Below are 21,060 nucleotides of genomic sequence, written 5' to 3' on the forward strand. Positions count from 1 at the left end.
AAATATGAAAATTATTATCCAAAAGATAAAGAGAAAAAATTTAAAGGATATTTGGTCTAATATGTACCTGGTAGCTAGCTGATAGATATCTAAACAACTAAAATCAAATATTTAGTAAGTCTTGAAAAAAAATAAACGATAATTAATAATCAGTTGATATGAAAGCTAACAGCTACATTTTAGATTAACTCTAAAATTAAAGCGGTTTGCAATCATCTAGTTATTAATTTAAATTTATTTTTTATTTAGATCATATTATCCTTTTGCAAATTATTAAAAATAAGTATATAAGCGGTTTGCAATCATCTAGTTATTAATTTAAATTTATTTTTTATTTAAATCATATGATCCTTTTGCAAATTATTAAGGATATATTATACTTAATTTTTTAGTTTTAATATTTTTAAAATCGAATACTTAAATTCTCTATATTTTTAAAATCAAACACTTAAATCCCTTATAATCAGTCCGTTATAATCGGTTCGTCCAAATTAGAAGTCACTCCATCCACTTCCATCTACTTTCATCGTTAAAAGTTAAAAATATATGAATGTCTTTATTATCCTTTTTAAATAGATAAATTACACTTAAGTCCTTAAATTTTAACATAATTAATAGATTGGATCCTATATTTTTAAAAGTATACACTTAAATCCCTCTATAATCAATTCATCCTTATCTATTATAATTTAAATGATCCTTTAATTTTTTATTTAAAAAACACTTAAATTTCTATTAACTTTTATTTATAATATTTCATTTAACTAATTTTAAACATTTTTTATTCTTCAATTTCCATTCATTAAAATACTTCAATACTTATAACTTTATAACTTTCATAAAATAATTACAAGTTAAGTTATTTTTAAGTAATATCAAGTATCTTTTAAATAAATTGTAAATTTTTATAAAAAGTAGTTTAGAAAAAAAATTATACTTTCAAAAGAAATTTAACTATTTACTAATTTGAACTAATATCTATAATGAATATTAACACGTCATTTAAAATTTCAATACATATACATAAATTCAAAATACTGTAAATAATAATTAAATTAGTTATAATATTTATTATTATATTAATTAAATTTTAAAATTTTATTTTCATTATTATATATGTCATATAATAAATTAATCTTTTTAAATTTATTTCATTTATATAATAAATTGATATATATCATGCTAATAGTAATAGTTACACATAATTTTCCAAACATCTGATATATATCAACTATTACTTACAATAAACTATTTGTTATTCGCTATCAACGATAGTTAATTTATCAAACATCTAATATATATTTACAATTACTTACAATAAACTATATTCGTTATCAAAAATAATTATTAATTATATCTAACGGCTAAACTAAGCGCTTTTTAAACTTTATTAATGTTATAAATAGACCTATTTATATGATCAGAATAAATTGAGATGAAAAATTTACGGTTCGAGAAATGGAGCAGAAAAGTTTCAAGTGCTCAAATATCTCTTTTTAAGCCACTATTTTATATATTGTCACTTGATATATATTAAATTCCATATAATATCTCTTTTTAAGCCACTATTTTATATTTCGTCACTTAGATATGTATTAAATCTCATATAGATATTGGATAAGGGTCACGTGTGTTCTAGTACTTATCCCTTAAACTAATTTTTAAAATGAGTTAAATTTAACTTAAACACAACATGATATTAAAGTCTCCTAATCTTAAGATAAGTTTCCTTTAAATATTTTACGTTCTAATTTATTTTTAATTTATTTTTAAATAACGACATAACTTATAAAAATTAAAACAAAATATAAGAAGGTTATATATATATATATATATATATATATATATATATATATAAATTCAGCATATCATTGCACGTTATCTTCGGTTGTTAGAAAGGAATAAATTTTATTTTTGCCACTGAATTAAAGCGAAATTTACTTGGTATTTAAAATTGATTTTTTAAATTTCTCCAAAAATTTTAATATACTACCTCTATTCCATAATAACTTTCATTTTAAAAAATTTTTATTTTATATTATCTATCACTTTAAAAATTTTAAGATAATATTAATTTTTATTTTACATTTATATACTAGTTTTTAAGTTATTGAATACTAATATGTAAAAAAGTATAACAATTTAAAAGAAAATTTTAGATAAATTATTATAAATTTTTCTAAAATTAAATCTATTAATTGTTCTTATTGGTATAAGTTAATAAATTTTAAACAACAGACATTATAGTATGAATGTAGCATAATCAAGTTGACTATTTTTTAAGAATGAATTAAATTAATAATTTCAAATTTTTAATAATACTTTTCATGTTTTTAATATTATCAAATTATTTAATAATAAACATTTTTTTTTTATTTTACTCATTTTAATTTCCTTCGAAAATGAGCTTATTCTAAATCAAAAGGTTTAGATAATTGGATCTGCACATTACCTCTTGTTTTGACGCTGCCCATCTTGGAAAAATGACCTACAATGCAGCTCCTCAAGCTTTATTTTATTTCCTCAACCATGTAGAAAGGATCGTCATGCCTTCTCTGACTACTTAAACTGCTTTTGCCAGCGACCAAGCCAACTAGAGATGTGGGCAGCACTTGCTCGCGGCTATTGCTTTGTCCATATCAAATCTTAGCTTCAGATCAAGTTACCATGTTTCTCTAGGGCTCTTCTTAGGTTTAGCTCGTCTTTCTCTCGGCTCCAGGAGACATGTATGAATTTGAACCCATATGGTAATCAGTCATGGGCTTTGCTTTTCCCTTTTTCAATGAAATCTTTATCTTTTCGAGGAAAAAACTACTAATGCAACTGTTGCGAAAATAATCAAAACAAACCAATTCTCATAATATGATCCTAAAAACTACTGACGCAGCAATTGCAAAAATAATCAAAACAAACCTATTCTCATAATATGATCCTAAGTAGCCTCAAGTCACTAGAAGCAAATTAATTTGCTAAAATGCTTCACAATTCGCACAAGTGAATATGGTTCTAGAACATTTCAAAATATAACAAGTCTTTCCCATATCACATCACGCAAGAGGACTTAAATTTAAAGGGAAAAAAAAATCAAGCAAGAGGAACTGCTTGGTCTAAAAGTCGACTTCTAGAGCTGTAAAGCAGATATGGAATTCTTGAAACCAAGGCCTATTAATAGCTCACCCGAGAATTATAAGAATGAATCTCCCACTAAAAATACCAGGTTTCTACAAATATGGACTATAAATGGGTAACAGTATGCTTTACAGAATAACAGGTCCAGAAAATTTACATGTTCTTCTGCTAAGATCGTCCCGTCATTGGAAGTTATTTCAAATTGCAACCAGCGGCAGCAGCTATTCCAAACTTGAGAACTAGGCAGCTAGATGACTATCATAGCCATCAGAAACAGCCCCCTGCACAAAATGCTATTATGATTAAACCACATAAAAATTAACACGGTGAAGAATTAAGATAAAAATAGAACATCTGATTAGCTTTGGGAATGTACATTAGCAAGACTTTTTATTAAGGCCTAATGATAAAAATAAGTCTAGACTATTGCGCTTATTATAATTGTGGCATAACCTTTTCATTTTAACAAATTACAATGACAAACTAATCAAGATTAAACAACCACAGCCCAGTTAGCTGCTGAGGCTTACAGCTGGGAGAACCAGCATCGAAGGGCACTAGCACCATGTGTAATAGACTATTCTTCCCCAAATAAAATACATTCTTTGAAACTGCTGCCTCTGCTTTTTCAATGGCAGTGTAATCCAAGGTGCCGTTCTTGGCCCCCATCACATTTAGCAAAGGCTTTGACTCTTGGAGCAGCCTCCTATATCCCAAACTAAGTTCCCTTCTTAGAAGCCAGTAATTTTTTGTGAATAAGGATGCCAAACCTGACAACCCACCCAAGTATTTAGCAACAATGACCAACCTTTTACTTACAAACTCGGTTGAATTCTCCAGGGTTGTGCCATCATTGGTTTGGTTTGACAAACTAACCGAAAACTGAATCTTTTTTTTTTCCAAAACCAAAGTGAACCAAACAGAAAAAGGATCAATTCAGTTTGGTTCATCAGCTTTCTTTTCCTTCCAACCATCAAACTTAAACAAATTTCCACAGTACAAAATCTATGAGCACTCTCGCTAGGTAAACAACGAATTTGAAGAAAAGTTGGAAGAGATCTAAACAACCTATCATCAATATAACAAATGTAAACACAAATTTGTACAAATTTAACCAATAACAAAACAATAATTTCAGATTGCCGGTTGCCTTGTTCATGTCGTTAGTATTTGATGCGAGGACAAGGGAGATGTAGGACATGGTCGAATGAAAAAGAAAAACAAGGCGCTACTTGGCGGACAGCCACAGATGATGCATCGACATCTTAGGGAGAAGAAAAACAGGGTGCAAGGGCAAGGGGCTTGGTCATAGATGCTGACCAAGCTTGGTGACTTAGCATGAGGAAAGGGAGATGGAGGGTGTGGTCAAAGGGAGACAATGTGGTGATGAACTAGAGGCCTCCTAGTCACAGATGCCATCAATCGATTTTGTGAGAGAGAGCAAACACATCAGGGGCCTCCTGGTCACACTAATCAACGCAGCAGTTTGAGTGAAGGTATATTTTGGTTCAGTTTAGTTTTTTGGTTAAAAATTAGAATTCTCTGTTGTCATACTTTCTTGTTGAAGAACTTTACTGTTAAAATGCTTGGTCGTGTTCAAATCTTGTGAATCATTTACACTTGTTTCTTGGTCAGTAATGGTAGTACTGTGCCAGGTTTCATGCCTTTAATCTTGGGGGTTGATAATCTTTGTTTGTGTTCTCCAACCACCATAGAAGAAATCAATTCATTGAATAAGTCCACAACATCATCAAACATGGATCCACAGACACGCAAATCATCTCCGACCATAGTATCATTGGTAGTCTAGTACTTTCAATGTGAGCTTAGAAGGGTCACAGAGAGCTTGGAGAGTTCGCTGATGGCAACGTGTAGAGAGCTTAAAGGCACTTTTGTGTTAGCGGTGTTAGCTGAAGCAATAGGCAGGGAACAAGTGACACTGCAAACAGCTTTGAGTGAAGTACACGGAGAGTTGGGACAGCAAAGTGCACGGCGAGAGCTAAGTTGGGACAGCAAAGACCAGGGATGAGCCAATGTTTCTTTAGTGTAATACATTCCTGATGATTGGTCTGATGATGCATCAAGAATGGCAGAGGAGAAAACAAGAATGGTTAGACACTTATGGATCTTCCGCAGGAAGGCTTGCTGTTCAACCTTGTCTACCTTCTTTTGGGAAGATGACTTCCTTTATTGGGGAAGAGTTGTCAATCACATGCATCATGCATTATGTTACTCAGTCTCAAGTATGAGTGTCGGAAATGTTGGATACATTATGTTATATAAAATAAAAGAGTAAAAAATATAAAATTATATAATAATAATAAGTCTGTCAAATAGAGATTTTTTCTTTCGACCATCTTATAGCCTAAATAGAGCATCAAACACAACCAAATACATCATTTAAAATACAACCAAATAGCTAATTTTAAAACACCCATCAAAGAATGTGAAACTAAAAAAGTACAAATCATAGAATATAAAAAATTGAAAGAGGAATGCCGAATGCTAATAGCAATCCCTTATAAAGTAACTATGCACACTCACCCTAAAAATATGACAGCAATTCTTCTATTCAAAACATTAAATGGACAACAACAACCAATCAATTGCTACCAGTGTATCAAAGGCTTACACTCTTACTCAAATAAAATCACTAAATCAACCCTTGTTTATGTCCTGTTCCTTCTAGAACTCCATTTCTCTTTGATAACAAAGGGACTCCACATTTTCCTTACCTTATCTTAGCCACAAATCTGTGCCTATTCATCCTTCTTTCCTCTTCTAGTCCTTGCCCATACCTTGGTTTCAATTACCACATAAGTTATTTTTCTTCTCGCTTGAAGCACTTTTCACTAATTTGACCCTTTTTTTTAAGTTAAAGCCAAGTTCCTGGCCTAATGGATTGCCCATTGTTTCTGCTTGCTTTTTAGACATATGCAAGTTTCACGTATACAGTCCAAGTACAATTGTAGGCTTTCAACGACCAACACACAATAAAGATCCTTTTCTTTTAATCCAGGGTGATCGTTCTTGATAAATATTTTCCTCTTCCTGGTCCATGATAGATCTGGATTTGATAAATATTTTCCTCTTCCTGGTCCATGATAGATCTGGTTTTCTTCTGGGTCCCTTCTTGCTGGGCTCCCTAGTGGATCTCTCCATGCTCTTCCTGGTGAAAGGACCTGTAAATAAGAAAGAATGGTCAGGGGCCTACCGGGTGTGCCCCGGCAGAGGCCCTCCGACGCTCAAGTCAGATTTTATGGCTCAGAGTAGTATATTTAGGCAAGGGTTACAGTAATAAAAATGGTGTCCAGGAAGGAGAAGGAAGAAGAAGAGAGTCCCCCATGCGTGGCCTCTACCGTGATATATATATCTGTCTCTCTGCCATAATGCTAGCTGTCTTCTGTCGCCTAGCTCCGTTTGTACGGATGTGTCAGGCGCCTGCTCCATGCGTAACGGCCATTAATTCTCCTCTGATACGTATGATTCTCCTCTGATACGCATGCGGAAGGACCTACCAGCGGGGCATCTTGGTCATTTTCCCCTTTCCGGGCTGGGTTGAATGGTAGGGCTGAAGTTGAGCCTGGTGAGGGCCTGATTACTGGGCCGAGAGGTTTGGGCCGGTTTGATTGAGGAGTCTAGGCGGAGTTCCGGCCCTATGACTGAGCGGGCTGGACCTGGCTCTCGAGGGGAATATTGAAGCCTTCGGATCATGGACTGTTTTCATGGGCCTGGCCTTTATACCGGGGTGAAGAAATCCAGCGATCATCAATTGCCCCTTTATCTCCTCAGCAGTTATTCCATGACTGGTGAGGGGATAAATCTTTAATTTCTATTCATGACCGTGTGGTCTGAGAACTGCTCCTGTCGAAAGTATCCCTTTCTTGCCTTTTCATTATTTTTGCCTGAGCGTTGGACTCTTGTGTATGTTTTTTGCCCCTGAGTATTTATGGGCTGTCTTCTTTCGAGCGTTTTGCGGGCTCTTTGTTGCTTGGACCTTTCTCTAGGTCAGCTGAGTTGGTTTAGTGTGAGCGGTCAATTCTCGAGGTCGTTGCCTCTCATGATTGCCCCTGATTCTCCGTTTGGCTTTGTATTTTGGTATGCAGTTTGCTTAGGAATCGCTTTGCCTTAATTCGGTCTGTCTTATCGGGTTTACCAGTACTGCGCTCGTTTTCTTGAGATCGGCATGATGCTTTGGTACTTTTGGCTGTTGTGTGAGATTAAAGTCTCTCTACCTGATGACTTGAGCTCCTTTGAGAGGTCGGAGTTTAGCTTTTTCATTTATGGTCCCGTGCCCCAATCTTTTATGTGAGATCAGAACTATGTTCTTTATGAGTTGTTTTTGCTTGTTGCACCGAATGATCTTGGGGATTCTGGCTATTTTTGCTCCGGGAGATCTTTGAGATCTTTGCCGGTCTTCTACCTCAGTGAGGTCTCCTGCCTCATTGAGGTCTTCTGCCTCAGTGAGGTTTTCTGCCTCTTTGAGGTCTTATGCCTCTTTGAGGTCTTCTGCCTCTTTGAGGTCTTCTGCCTCATTGAGGTCTTCTGCCTCTTTGAGGTCTTCTGCCTCTTTGAGGTCTTCTGCCTCATTGAGGTCTTCTGCCTCTTTTGAGGTCTTCTGCCTCATTGAGGTCTTCTGCCTCTTTTGAGGTCTTCTGCCTCATTGAGGTCTTCTGCCTCATTGAGGTCTTCTGCCTCATTGAGGTCTTCTGCCTCTTTGAGGTCTTCTGCCTCATTGAGGTCTTCTGCCTCTTTTGAGGTCTTCTGCCTCATTGAGGTCTTCTGCCTCTTTTGAGGTCTTCTGCCTCATTGAGGTCTTCTGCCTCTTTGAGGTCTTCTGCCTCATTGAGGTCTTCTGCCTCTTTTGAGGTCTTCTGCCTCATTGAGGTCTTCTGCCTCTTTTGAGGTCTTCTGCCTCATTGAGGTCTTCTGCCTCTTTTGAGGTCTTCTGCCTCATTGAGGTCTTCTGCCTCTTTTGAGGTCTTCTGCCTCATTGAGGTCTTCTGCCTCTTTTGAGGTTTTCTGCCTCATTGAGGTCTTCTGCCTCATTGAGGTCTTCTGCCTCTTTTGAGGTCTTCTGCCTCATTGAGGTCTTCTGCCTCTTTTGAGGTCTTCTGCCTCATTGAGGTCTTCTGCCTCTTTTGAGGTCTTCTGCCTCATTGAGGTCTTCTGCCTCTTTTGAGGTCTTCTGCCTCATTGAGGTCTTCTGCCTCTTTTGAGGTCTTCTGCCTCATTGAGGTCTTCTGCCTCTTTTGAGGTCTTCTGCCTTATTGAGGTCTTCTTTAATTGATGATCGCTGGATTTCTTCACCCCGGTATAAAGGCCAGGCCCATGAAAACAGTCCATGATCCGAAGGCTTCAATATTCCCCTCGAGAGCCAGGTCCAGCCCGCTCAGTCATAGGGCCGGAACTCCGCCTAGACTCCTCAATCAAACCGGCCCAAACCTCTCGGCCCAGTAATCAGGCCCTCACCAGGCTCAACTTCAGCCCTACCATTCAACCCAGCCCGGAAAGGGGAAAATGACCAAGATGCCCCGCTGGTAGGTCCTTCCGCATGCGTATCAGAGGAGAATCATACGTATCAGAGGAGAATTAATGGCCGTTACGCATGGAGCAGGCGCCTGACACATCCGTACAAACGGAGCTAGGCGACAGAAGACAGCTAGCATTATGGCAGAGAGACAGATATATATATCACGGTAGAGGCCACGCATGGGGGACTCTCTTCTTTTTCCTTCTCCTTCCTGGACACCATTTTTATTACTGTAACCCTTGCCTAAATATACTACTCTGAGCCATAAAATCTGACTTGAGCGTCGGAGGGCCTCTGCCGGGGCACACCCGGTAGGCCCCTGACCATTCTTTCTTATTTACAGGTCCTTTCACCAGGAAGAACATGGAGAGATCCACTAGGGAGCCCAGCAAGAAGGGACCCAGAAGAAAACCAGATCTATCATGGACCAGGAAGAGGAAAATATTTATCAAATCCAGATCTATCATGGACCAGGAAGAGGAAAATATTTATCAAATGGCGCCGTCTGTGGGAAACGAAAGAGATTTTACTATCTCAAAAGTTTTCAGATCCACCCATTGAGATCCACATAAGGTACAAAAGTTTGAGCAGATAACCCAGCTGAAAAGAAAGGTTCATTGTGCTAAAGAATATTTTGATGGTCTTCCAGATAATTTATTTTAATATTTATTAGATTTTATTACGGCTGATTTTTCTTTGAAGTCTGGTGAATATTTTCTGTAAAAGGAAAAAAGGGTGAGGAATATATGTATTTGTTGGAATTCTGAGGTCTGCTATATAAAAAAAAAAAAAAAAAAAAGAAAAGAGAAAGAGAAGAAGAAGGCGAGAGAAAGAGGAGTCCGTGAAAAAAAAAAAAAAAAAAAAAAAAAAGAATGAGTAATATATATATTTGTTGAAACTATGAGATCAACAGTACACATAGTGCAGAGGTTGGATTCTATTGTGAAGTCCCAGGTAACAAGTTAAAAAGGAGGAGTCCACGAGAAAAAAGGAGGTCGGAGCCGGTACACATAGTGCAGAGGTTGGATTCTATTGTGAAGTCCCAGGTAACAAGTTAAAAAGGAGGAGTCCACGAGAAAAAAGGAGGTCGGAGCCGTGTTTAGCAAGCCAGAAAGGAACTCGGCAAATCCGACGACCACAGCGATAGATTGCTCATTGAGGTCGGAGCCATGCTCGAAATTAGATTCATGGTCGAGGTCGAAGCCGTGTTGGAGGTTGGACTCGCAGTTCAGGACAGATGGAAAACATCGGGGCGACAGGGAGACAACACAAAATTATTAGATGCCCAAACTGATCAAAGAAGAGATTCGGGTTATGCGTGTTGGCCAGCCTGAAGACGGCGAAATGCATGAGGTCGGCGCGACGCTGAAATGGGCTAGACAGGCAAACGTGATGGTGCCAAAGATGCGCCGACCTGAGGAGGAAGGCGCTGGTCTAGTCGAGCTCCAACGAGTGAGGTCGGCGCATCCATGTAGCAATGTGACCATGTAGGTCGGCGCGGAAACGAATGATGCCAGTGTTTCCGATCTCGTCGCCATCGATCTTGAGATGAATGGCATCACTAGAGCTCCATGGGGCGAGTCCTTCAAATTCGACCGATTCGATGTTCGGTACCTCAAAGCCAAAGATTCCGCCGGGAAGTTCGCCATCGTTCAGTTCGGCATCTGTCTTTTCCGCTATGATCACCACCGCCACTCCTTCACCGGCGTTCCTCTGGAGTGACCAGATTCAACTGTAGCCGTCGAATTCTTCTCCTAACAACAAAATCAGATCAATTTCTTTGAACTTATAAGTTTTACTCCAGCAAAGATCTAATCCCAGGCAGCCCAACTGCGGGTAGCTTCGCCGCCGACCTGCTGATAGTGATGCCGCTGAATGACGGCTGCGAATTCCTTCGCCGTCCACCTGCAGATGCCTTGATTAAAATGGTGGCTTATATTGGGCGAGAGAGTGGATAGTGAGTGGCACCACCGCAAGAAATAATACCAGCAAGTACTGGGAAGGCATTTTTATGTTTTCAGGAAACCAAACAGAGAAAGGAAAGTGAGATGAGGAAGGTGAACGCCTAAATTGGTTTCTTATAATGGGAGAGGGCCTAACGGAAAGACAAGTGTCCTTCTCTTTTTGCCTTTTTTGTTTCCCAATAATACATATACATTTATATATATATATATATTAATAAAAAAAATAATTAAAAAAAAAAAAAAAAAAAAAAGAGAAAGGAGATTCGCGAGGAAAAATCAAGCAGGTGGGATAAATTAGACAGCTCTGAACAGCAAATAGACGAGGTCGGACCGCACAACAAATGATGAAAAATAAGTCGATGGAATAACTTGAAATAAAGGTCGATGGAAAACTGCAGAAGAACACGAGTGAGGAGTTCGGACTACAGCAGGTCGGCCAAACACCAAAATTATCAATTTTTCAAGATTGAGTTTGGTGGGATCAGAGTAAAGTGACGCGCCCATACAATCCATGCAAAAGCGGTCAGCGTGGCTCTTGATCACTGGGAGGTAAGTACCCAAATACTTCATAAATATTACAACAATGTCATTATAAATGATTTATTAAAATTAGCTTATGCACGATCCACAACTACTGCAAGCAATTAATTATTTATCATCATCACCACCAGACAAACCTCAAAATCAAGAGCCCTTTACACTACCTTCATTTATTGTTTTACAGATTACAGAATTATAAAGTGCAAGTAATACTTACACTGTTCACAATATTTTACATGATTAAAGCATAGTATTTTGTAAATTGTTCATCTGAAGTATGAAACTAAGTAACATGTGCGAAATATTATTTATTGATGAATATTATTGAATTAACAACGAGCATCCTCGTTATATACGCTCTGTGCAAGCTCTTATTTTGCAGAAAAATCCTGAATCTTTCAGAAGTCCGGGATCCCCAAAATCTCCCGGATGAAGACCGGGATCCCCAAGATCTCCCGGGTAAACAAAAAGACCGGGATCCCCAAGATCTCCCGGAAAAACAAAAAAGACCGGGATCCCCAAGATCTCCCGGGTAAACAAAAAGACCGGGATCCCCAAGATCTCCCGGAAAAACAAAAAAGACCGGGATCCCCAAGATCTCCCGAGTAAACAAAAAAGACCGGGATCCCCAAGATCTCCCGGGTAGACAAAAAAGACCGGGATCCCCAAGATCTCCCGGAAAAACAAAAAAGACCGGGATCCCCAAGATCTCCCGGGTAAACAAAAAAGACCGGGATCCCCAAGATCTCCCGGGTAAACAAAAAGACCGGGATCCCCAAAATCTCCCGGAAGTATAAGTCAAGAATCCCTAAGACCTGGCAAAGAAGACCTCACTGAGGTCCCACCAAAAGAAGACCTCACTGAGGTCCTAGCAAAAGAAGACCTCACTGAGGTCCTAGCAAAAGAAGACCTCAATAAGGTCTTGACAAAAGAAGACCTCACTGAGGTCCTGGCAAAAGAAGACCTCAAGGAGGTCCTAGCAAAAGAAGACCTCAACGAGGTCTTGACAAAAGAAGACCTCACTGAGGTCCTAGTAAAAGAAGACCTCACTGGGGTCCTAGCAAAAGAAGACCTCACTGAGGTCCTAGCAAAAGAAGACCTCAATAAGGTCTTGACAAAAGAAGACCTCACTGAGGTCCTGGCAAAAGAAGACCTCAAGGAGGTCCTAGCAAAAGAAGACCTCAAGGAGGTCCTAGCAAAAGAAGACCTCACTGAGGTCCTAGCAAAAGAAGACCTCACTGAGGTCCTAGTAAAAGAAGACCTCACTGGGGTCCTAGCAAAAGAAGACCTCACTGAGGTCCTAGCAAAAGAAGACCTCAATAAGGTCTTGACAAAAGAAGACCTCACTGAGGTCCTGGCAAAAGAAGACCTCAAGGAGGTCCTAGCAAAAGAAGACCTCACTGAGGTCCTAGCAAAAGAAGACCTCAATAAGGTCTTGACAAAAGAAGACCTCACTGAGGTCCTAGTAAAAGAAGACCTCACTGAGGTCCTAGCAAAAGAAGACCTCAATAAGGTCTTGACAAAAGAAGACCTCACTGAGGTCCTAGCAAAAGAAGACCTCAATAAGGTCTTGACAAAAGAAGACCTCACTGAGGTCCTGGCAAAAGAAGACCTCAATAAGGTCTTGACAAAAGAAGACCTCACTGAGGTCCTAGCAAAAGAAGACCTCACTAAGGTCCTAGTAAAAGAAGACCTCACTGGGGTCCTAGCAAAAGAAGACCTCACTGAGGTCCTAGCAAAAGAAGACCTCAATAAGGTCTTGACAAAAGAAGACCTCACTGAGGTCCTGGCAAAAGAAGACCTCAAGGAGGTCCTGGCAAAAGAAGACCTCACTGAGGTCCTAGCAAAAGAAGACCTCACTGAGGTCCTAGCAAAAGAAGACCTCAATAAGGTCTTGACAAAAGAAGACCTCACTGAGGTCCTAGTAAAAGAAGACCTCACTGAGGTCCTAGCAAAAGAAGACCTCAATAAGGTCTTGACAAAAGAAGACCTCAATAAGGTCTTGACAAAAGAAGACCTCACTGAGGTCCTGGCAAAAGAAGACCTCAAGGAGGTCCTAGCAAAAGAAGACCTCACTGAGGTCCTAGCAAAAGAAGACCTCAATAAGGTCTTGACAAAAGAAGACCTCACTGAGGTCCTAGTAAAAAAAGACCTCACTGAGGTCCTAGCAAAAGAAGACCTCAATAAGGTCTTGACAAAAGAAGACCTCACTGAGGTCCTAGCAAAAGAAGACCTCAATAAGGTCTTGACAAAAGAAGACCTCACTGAGGTCCTGGCAAAAGAAGACCTCAATAAGGTCTTGACAAAAGAAGACCTCACTGAGGTCCTAGCAAAAGAAGACCTCACTGAGGTCCTAGCAAAAGAAGACCTCAATAAGGTCTTGACAAAAGAAGACCTCACTGAGGTCCTGGCAAAAGAAGACCTCAAGGAGGTCCTAGCAAAAGAAGACCTCAACGAGGTCTTGACAAAAGAAGACCTCACTAAGGTCTTGACAAAAGAAGACCTCACTGAGGTTCTAGCAAAAGAAGACCTCAATAAGGCAGAAGACCTCAAAAGAGGCAGAAGACCTCAATGAGGCAGAAGACCTCAAAAGAGGCAGAAGACCTCAATGAGGCAGAAGACCTCAAAAGAGGCAGAAGACCTCAATGAGGCAGAAGACCTCAAAAGAGGCAGAAGACCTCAATAAGGCAAAAGACCTCAAAAGAGGCAGAAGACCTCAATGAGGCAGAAGACCTCAAAAGAGGCAGAATACCTCAATGAGACAGAAGACCTCAAAAGAGGCAGAAGACCTCAAAAGAGGCAGAAGACCTCAATGAGGCAGAAGACCTCAATGAGGCAGAAAACCTCAAAAGAGGCAGAAGACCTCAATGAGGCAGAAGACCTCAAAAGAGGCAGAAGACCTCAAAAGAGGCAGAAGACCTCAAAAGAGGCAGAAGACCTCAATGAGGCAGAAGACCTCAAAAGAGGCAGAAAACCTCAATGAGGCAGAAGACCTCAATGAGGCAGAAAACCTCAAAAGAGGCAGAAGACCTCAATGAGGCAGAAGACCTCAAAAGAGGCAGAAGACCTCAATGAGGCAGAAGACCTCAATGAGGCAGAAGACCTCAATGAGGCAGAAGACCTCAAAGAGGCAGAAGACCTCAAAGAGGCAGAAGACCTCAAAGAGGCAGAAGACCTCAAAAGAGGCAGAAGACCTCAATGAGGCAGAAGACCTCAAAAGAGGCAGAAGACCTCAATGAGGCAGAAGACCTCAAAGAGGCAGAAGACCTCAAAGAGGCAGAAGACCTCAATGAGGCAGAAGACCTCAATGAGGCAGAAGACCTCAAAAAAGGCAGAAGACCTCAATGAGGCAGAAGACCTCAATGAGGCAGAAGACCTCAATGAGGCAGAAGACCTCAATGAGGCAGAAGACCTCAAAGAGGCAGAAGACCTCAAAGAGGCAGAAGACCTCAAAAAGGCAGAAGACCTCAATGAGGCAGAAGACCTCAAAGAGGCAGAAGACCTCAAAGAGGCATAAGACCTCAAAGAGGCAGAAAACCTCACTGAGGCAGAAGACCTCAATGAGGCAGGAGACCTCACTGAGGTAGAAGACCGGCAAAGATCTCAAAGATCTCCCGGAGCAAAAATAGCCAGAATCCCCAAGATCATCCGGTGCAACAAGCAAAAACAACTCATAAAGAACATAGTTCTGATCTCACATAAAAGATTGGGGCACGGGACCATAAATGAAAAAGCTAAACTCCGACCTTCCAAAGGAGCTCAAGTCATCAGGTAGAGAGACTTTAATCTCACACAACAGCCAAAAGTACCAAAGCATCATGCCGATCTCAAGAAAACGAGCGCAGTACTGGTAAACCCGATAAGACAGACCGAATTAAGGCAAAGCGATTCCTAAGCAAACTGCATACCAAAATACAAAGCCAAACGGAGAATCAGGGGCAATCATGAGAGGCAACGACCTCGAGAATTGACCGCTCACACTAAACCAACTCAGCTGACCTAGAGAAAGGTCCAAGCAACAAAGAGCCCGCAAAACGCTCGAAAGAAGACAGCCCATAAATACTCAGGGGCAAAAAACATACACAAGAGTCCAACGCTCAGGCAAAAATAATGAAAAGGCAAGAAAGGGATACTTTCGACAGGAGCAGTTCTCAGACCACACGGTCATGAATAGAAATTAAAGATTTATCCCCTCACCAGTCATGGAATAACTGCTGAGGAGATAAAGGGGCAATTGATGATCGCTGGATTTCTTCACCCCGGTATAAAGGCCAGGCCCATGAAAACAGTCCATGATCCGAAGGCTTCAATATTCCCCTCGAGAGCCAGGTCCAGCCCGCTCAGTCATAGGGCTGGAACTCCGCCTAGACTCCTCAATCAAACCGGCCCAAACCTCTCGGCCCAGTAATCAGGCCCTCACCAGGCTCAACTTCAGCCCTACCATTCAACCCAGCCCGGAAAGGGGAAAATGACCAAGATGCCCCACTGGTAGCTCCTTCCGCATGCGTATCAGAGGAGAATCATACGTATCAGAGGAGAATTAATGGCCGTTACGCATGGAGCAGGCGCCTGACACATCCGTACAAACGGAGCTAGGCGACAGAAGACAGCTAGCATTATGGCAGAGAGACAGATATATATATCACGGTAGAGGCCACGCATGGGGGACTCTCTTCTTCTTCCTTCTCCTTCCTGGACACCATTTTTATTACTGTAACCCTTGCCTAAATATACTACTCTGAGCCATAAAATCTGACTTGAGCGTCGGAGGGCCTCTGCCGGGGCACACCCGGTAGGCCCCTGACCATTCTTTCTTATTTACAGGTCCTTTCACCAGGAAGAACATGGAGAGATCCACTAGGGAGCCCAGCAAGAAGGGACCCAGAAGAAAACCAGATCTATCATGGACCAGGAAGAGGAAAATATTTATCAAATCCAGATCTATCATGGACCAGGAAGAGGAAAATATTTATCAGTTCTTTTTCTTTTTGTTTATTCAAAAAGGGAATCAAGACTTGAGATCTCCCATTGAGCTTCAAAGAAAATTTTACAGGTCAGTGGGGGAGAGTATTTCTTGGGGCCAAGAATACTAGACAAGCAAGGAATTGAGAGAAGCTGGTGATTTTAAATAAGGGGAGGAACATTTCTTGATCTGGAATCTGTCTTGATACCTTTGTACCTCCTTTTCCCTCTTTTTCCACTTCTCAAGACAAGCTTACTTGTGCTCTTAAATCCCTAAGGTGTCATGCACACCTGGGTGATGGCCGCATGCTCAAGGTGTTGAAAGAACATAATACCTAGGGCTTTGCACCTTGTGCGGAAGATGCATTCTACAATCAATGGTTAAAAAGAATTTATGTGAATATATTCCTAAACTTGAAAAAATAAATCATAATATCAGGCATAAAAATATATCATAGACATTGAAAAACCTTTTCAAATACAAAACAAAATCTAAATCAACTCTAGGAGCCAATTATCAAATGTAAGTAATAGGACATTAAAAATTACAACAAGGGCAAGAAATTTACGGCTACCGTTAAGTGAGGAAAATAATAAGCTTAAATTCATCTATATGCCTGGCTTCAATAAAAATTTAACTCAGATTCACTTACATGCAGTAAGCTCCATCAAAGCTACAGCTCACTGTAATTTCGCCAAACAGCACGAAATTCCTCTCGAAATGTGTTCAGACGTGCTTTCAGATTAGGCGTTCTAAGACTTGCATGTAGGATTGTGACTGCATGAGAGAGGGGGATAAGTGAGAGTTAATTGAGAGCACCTAAAAGTCTAAAGCAAAGAGTATGAGAAGCACAAGCAAGAAACAAACCAAGAAGACCGATGGCAAGTGCCCATAGGACAGTCAACAGACCACAGGAGACATACCAAAGGATGAAACTCACTACAGAATGAGAGAAAAGAGAGGCAAAAGTCATAATCAGTTAAAAATAAATACCAGTTTGACTGACAAACACAATGGTCTAGTTATATCACTTTAAAAAAGAGAGATTTTGAAGCATATCACTACCAGAAGAGAACATCAGAACAAACACCCAACGGGGCCGACCACATATATGAATTGCTCTTTTAGCTGATGGGCGTCCACGGATAACAGGTCTGCCAATGGAAACTAATGAGTAAAGCAGCAACAATGGACACTAGTTACAAGAAAGCAGACAAAAATATACTTACGTAAGAGGAGGTCTCATCTTAGCTGCTAAATGAGGAGAGAATTGCCTCACAGTTCTTGTTACCTTCTCACTAAAAGTACCTGCAAAGCTGTAGAGAAAATTCTCAGCAAACATTAGTGGGAGATACCTCCATTGCCTAACAATAACCACAGGACAAAAAGAGAGAAGGAGAAAAGGTGAATCAGTAATGAGAAATATAAATAGGAGGATGAGCAAAATGCTTTGCTTATTATTTATTTTCTGCAAATAGTATCATATGACGTACTTAATGGAAATATACAGAACTATATAATATGCTGAAAATTTCTATATCTTCAAATGACCACCCAAAAATAAATATATAAATGAAATAGTTGAGAAAAAAATCCACACAAATGTTCATGAGAGATGAAGATTCAAATAATGGTTCATCTAACGCTGAGCACTTTTCAGCTTTAACCGAAAAACCAAACCGATTTGATTCCATTCGGATTTCCAATCAAATCAATTCAGTTTGGTTTTTTATTTTGATTAATTTCAGTTTGCAGTTTGATTCGTTTATCTCTATCAAAAACAAAATCCAACCAAAATATCAAACTCCGTCGTTTTCAAGCTTTATATATAGAGACAATCAGCTTTCCTTCATTCCTCAGCTCCCACTTCCCAACCAGCCCTAGGGCCCTCCCCTTCTTTCCTCAATTTCAACTCAGAACCCAGTTTCCCTCGTCATTTTCTCGCTTTCTTCTTCCTTCTTGTCGGTTCTTCTCTCTTATCGACATTCCAATCAATTCTTCTTCTCCCCTTGACTTCTTATTTTTCTTCTTCTTCTTCAGTTCTCTTCAAATTTCAACAGATCCATTCCTTTCCTTTCAGTCGATGACTGCAACTTCAAGAAGACCCACATCCACATGCATGGCTTGGCTTTAGCTTAGAGATGAAGACAAAGACACTTTTGTTGACCTTAAGGTTGATTCCATATCTTGCATTACCGTCAAGAGACGATTGCATGAGGATGGCACAAATTCATGGATTTGTGTTTGATTGAACAGATCTGGCTTTGGTGAATATGTGGTTTTTCTTCTTGTGTTTGTGTAAACAATCTGCTTTTTCAATTTTTGTGTAGAACTATTAGTGTATAGAATGGTGATGGATAAGAGTTTGATAATGATATATGTTTTCCTTATTTTCTATGTTCTTTTGATTATATTTGGTTCCTTTGGGGTAGTTTGTTTGAGATTACACTAAAAGAATAGAGAGAATTGCTTCTTCATAATCAATTAATTTTGGCTCAAATTAAATCAAACTGAACCGACATTAGCCGGTTTGGTTACCATTTGATAAACTATTTGGTTCTGCCTGCATTTAGAAGTGATTTGGTTTTTCAGTTTTTCTTGTTTGGTTCAGTTTTGAATGCTCTCCACTAACTTCATCTGATCTTTCCTCCAAAACTTCTCAAAAGACCATCTCTTGTTATATGTGTCCTTATTAAATGTCTTTGTATGCCTACACGCATAACCAATCACAAGATTACAAGGGTATGAATGTCCCCAATATAAGTGGATTATAAACCCATTACAGATGTTAATCTACAACTCTTCCCAACATATCGTCCAAATTTGAAATAAGACAAATCCACTACAGCAAGTAACCCCATTAATAGTTCTGCTATCATTGTGAAGCATCATTAATGTTAAAGAAGATACATACAAGTATTCTGAAACTCATTAGAACAATTATGCTGTTATCTGTGCCAAACACATTCAGGAAACAAATAGCTAGAAAAAGAAAAGGTCAGTAATGCATATTTGTGGTGTTGCTAAAGATTAAATTAACTTTTCCAATCCAATGACAAGGTGAAGAAAATGCTAAGCATTCACTAATTCAATGTTTCAGTACTGGGGCAGTAGTTAGCGTGGGCTTTTCTCTCGGCCCCACTCCACCCTGCTCCACATACAATGGGGCAAGGGAAAGCAAATTTGTCTAGGATCCCAGTTTTTACTCTGCTTCAGTTTAATTATTAATTTCCTTAACGTTTTCAAATGAGATATATAGAACTATCAACTTCTTAATTCTGTCTCAAGTGAAGAAACTCTTCATATTTTTCCACAGCAGAACAGGAAGGAAGCAGCCATCTTGCAAATTCATCTTTATTATTCTTCTCATTCATAATTATGAATTCCCATCTAATTCCAACCTCTTACTAAATTTATGATACAGGAAGGTACGCACATTGATTTCAATGCCCTAACCTTTAGGTTTTTATTTCAATACCCATCCTTTTAGAATTCTCCTTTTGAAAATATTTTCATCCCACTTTGTTTGGAAAAATTGTTAATTTCTTTTTTAAACTTCAATTCACAGATCAATTGTTGTCTATAAAAAGGTAACAGTTCAGAACTAGTGTTTATTAATTAAATAGTTTAGTATAATTACTGCATCAGTAATGTTGATTAATTGGATACTAATGGTTCAGAACTTCAAATGTGATTTTTCAAACTCCTATGGATCAGTAGATGACATACTTATCTAGTTCTTCAATATTCCTTGTTCTAAAAACATATAAGATTACAAATTTATTTGATGAATGTGTACAAATTTTTATTTGATGAATGAGTTGCCATTATACATAGTTTTACTAGTTAACAACTTTCCCAAATTAATTCCCGGACCTCCTTATTACAAGCAACAATGCATGAGCAGGCACTGGCAGATGAAAGAAAGAGGTCTAAAGCAGTTTACCTATCATTCAGAAATGCAATGCTAAGTGCTGTTAGAAGAGCTGCCACGATAGCAAGTGGCCGCCTAAGGAAACCCAGTCCTGTTATCACAGCACAATAGTACTAAACATGGATATAATTGTAAAATATCGAACACCAAAAATTGAAACACCCAAGTATGCTTACCCAGAATGAGAACGATCATAATAAAGTAGTTGGTCCGATAGCTGCACAACAAGATGTTCAGCTAACGTTAAACTCACTACGCAAATAATTTTATTCTACTCCATTAATTAACAAAATTAATTGTATTCAACTCAATTAATTAGGACATGGATTCATGATCAGCAATCATCACGGAAATTGTAAGATTAGGAGGCGATCATGTATTACCAACAACAAACAAACAGAATTTTCAAACGCCTTCGCAAATTATTATGTATGAGAACAAGCTTATCAAGTTAAACTTCTGTTATCCCAAAACAAATGACAATCTCCAGATAGAGCTGAAGCACCAATTTATTACATTTCCTTCCAGCTTCTTGGAAACCAAAAGAAATTTAATCTAGCTACTAAGTATCAGAAGCGAAATCGGAAAAAACAAATCCAAGCAACGAAAGATCACATGTGCCTTCTTGCCAATTAAGATGTAAAGCAAGAAAACGGAAATAGAAAACACGCACTAGTAGAGATTGCACTTGAGGCGACTGTTCCATTTGGCAGAAGATTTGGGGACGGTGAATCTAGCAAAGAACTCGGAAAGAGGGCGAGGAGGCGATGACCAGTCGACCTCGCGCAGAGCATCGATCAGATCCTCTGCAGTTACGTTACCCCAATCCATTTCTGCTTCCAAGCCACGCAAAACCCTGGAAAGAATTCGCAGGAAAACGAAAGAGGACTAAAGAAGAGAGCACAAAATCTTTTGGGAAAAGAAGTTATGGGAAGGAGTGAGAGAATGGCTGCCGTTAGACGGAGGAAATGTACGTGGCAAGTAATAAGGGAAAACA

The 21,060-nt window shown here is 39.1% G+C and overlaps 1 protein-coding gene across 1 annotated transcript; it reads right to left on the reverse strand.

Annotated features, from left to right (window-relative positions):
- Positions 1-3,141: 3,141 nt before the first annotated feature.
- Positions 3,142-21,039, reverse strand: LOC110623805 (PRA1 family protein A1). The gene is made up of 8 exons (XM_021768834.2): positions 20,737-21,039; positions 20,240-20,280; positions 20,076-20,154; positions 17,359-17,445; positions 17,195-17,283; positions 16,997-17,068; positions 16,782-16,906; positions 3,142-3,410 (listed from the first exon to the last, which is right to left on the reverse strand). The coding sequence occupies exons 1-7, from the start codon at positions 20,892-20,894 to the stop codon at positions 16,803-16,805; spliced, it is 630 nt and encodes a 209-aa protein (XP_021624526.1). The 5' UTR covers positions 20,895-21,039; the 3' UTR covers positions 3,142-3,410; positions 16,782-16,802.
- Positions 21,040-21,060: the final 21 nt, after the last annotated feature.

The sequence above is a fragment of the Manihot esculenta genome, chromosome 9 (genome assembly GCF_001659605.2).
Source record: "Manihot esculenta cultivar AM560-2 chromosome 9, M.esculenta_v8, whole genome shotgun sequence".
Lineage (NCBI taxonomy): Eukaryota > Viridiplantae > Streptophyta > Magnoliopsida > Malpighiales > Euphorbiaceae > Manihot > Manihot esculenta.

Excerpts from the sequence above, each read along its gene's own strand:
- LOC110623805 (XM_021768834.2), bottom strand. The coding sequence starts at position 20,894 with ATGGATTGGGGTAACGTAACTGCAGAGGATCTGATCGATGCTCTGCGC. Across the intron at positions 17,446-20,075 it reads ATTGCATTTCTGAATGATAG|CTTTGCAGGTACTTTTAGTG; the intron begins GTAAACTGCTTT and ends TTTTCTCTACAG. Across the intron at positions 17,069-17,194 it reads TGTTCTGATGTTCTCTTCTG|TGAGTTTCATCCTTTGGTAT; the intron begins GTAGTGATATGC and ends CTCATTCTGTAG.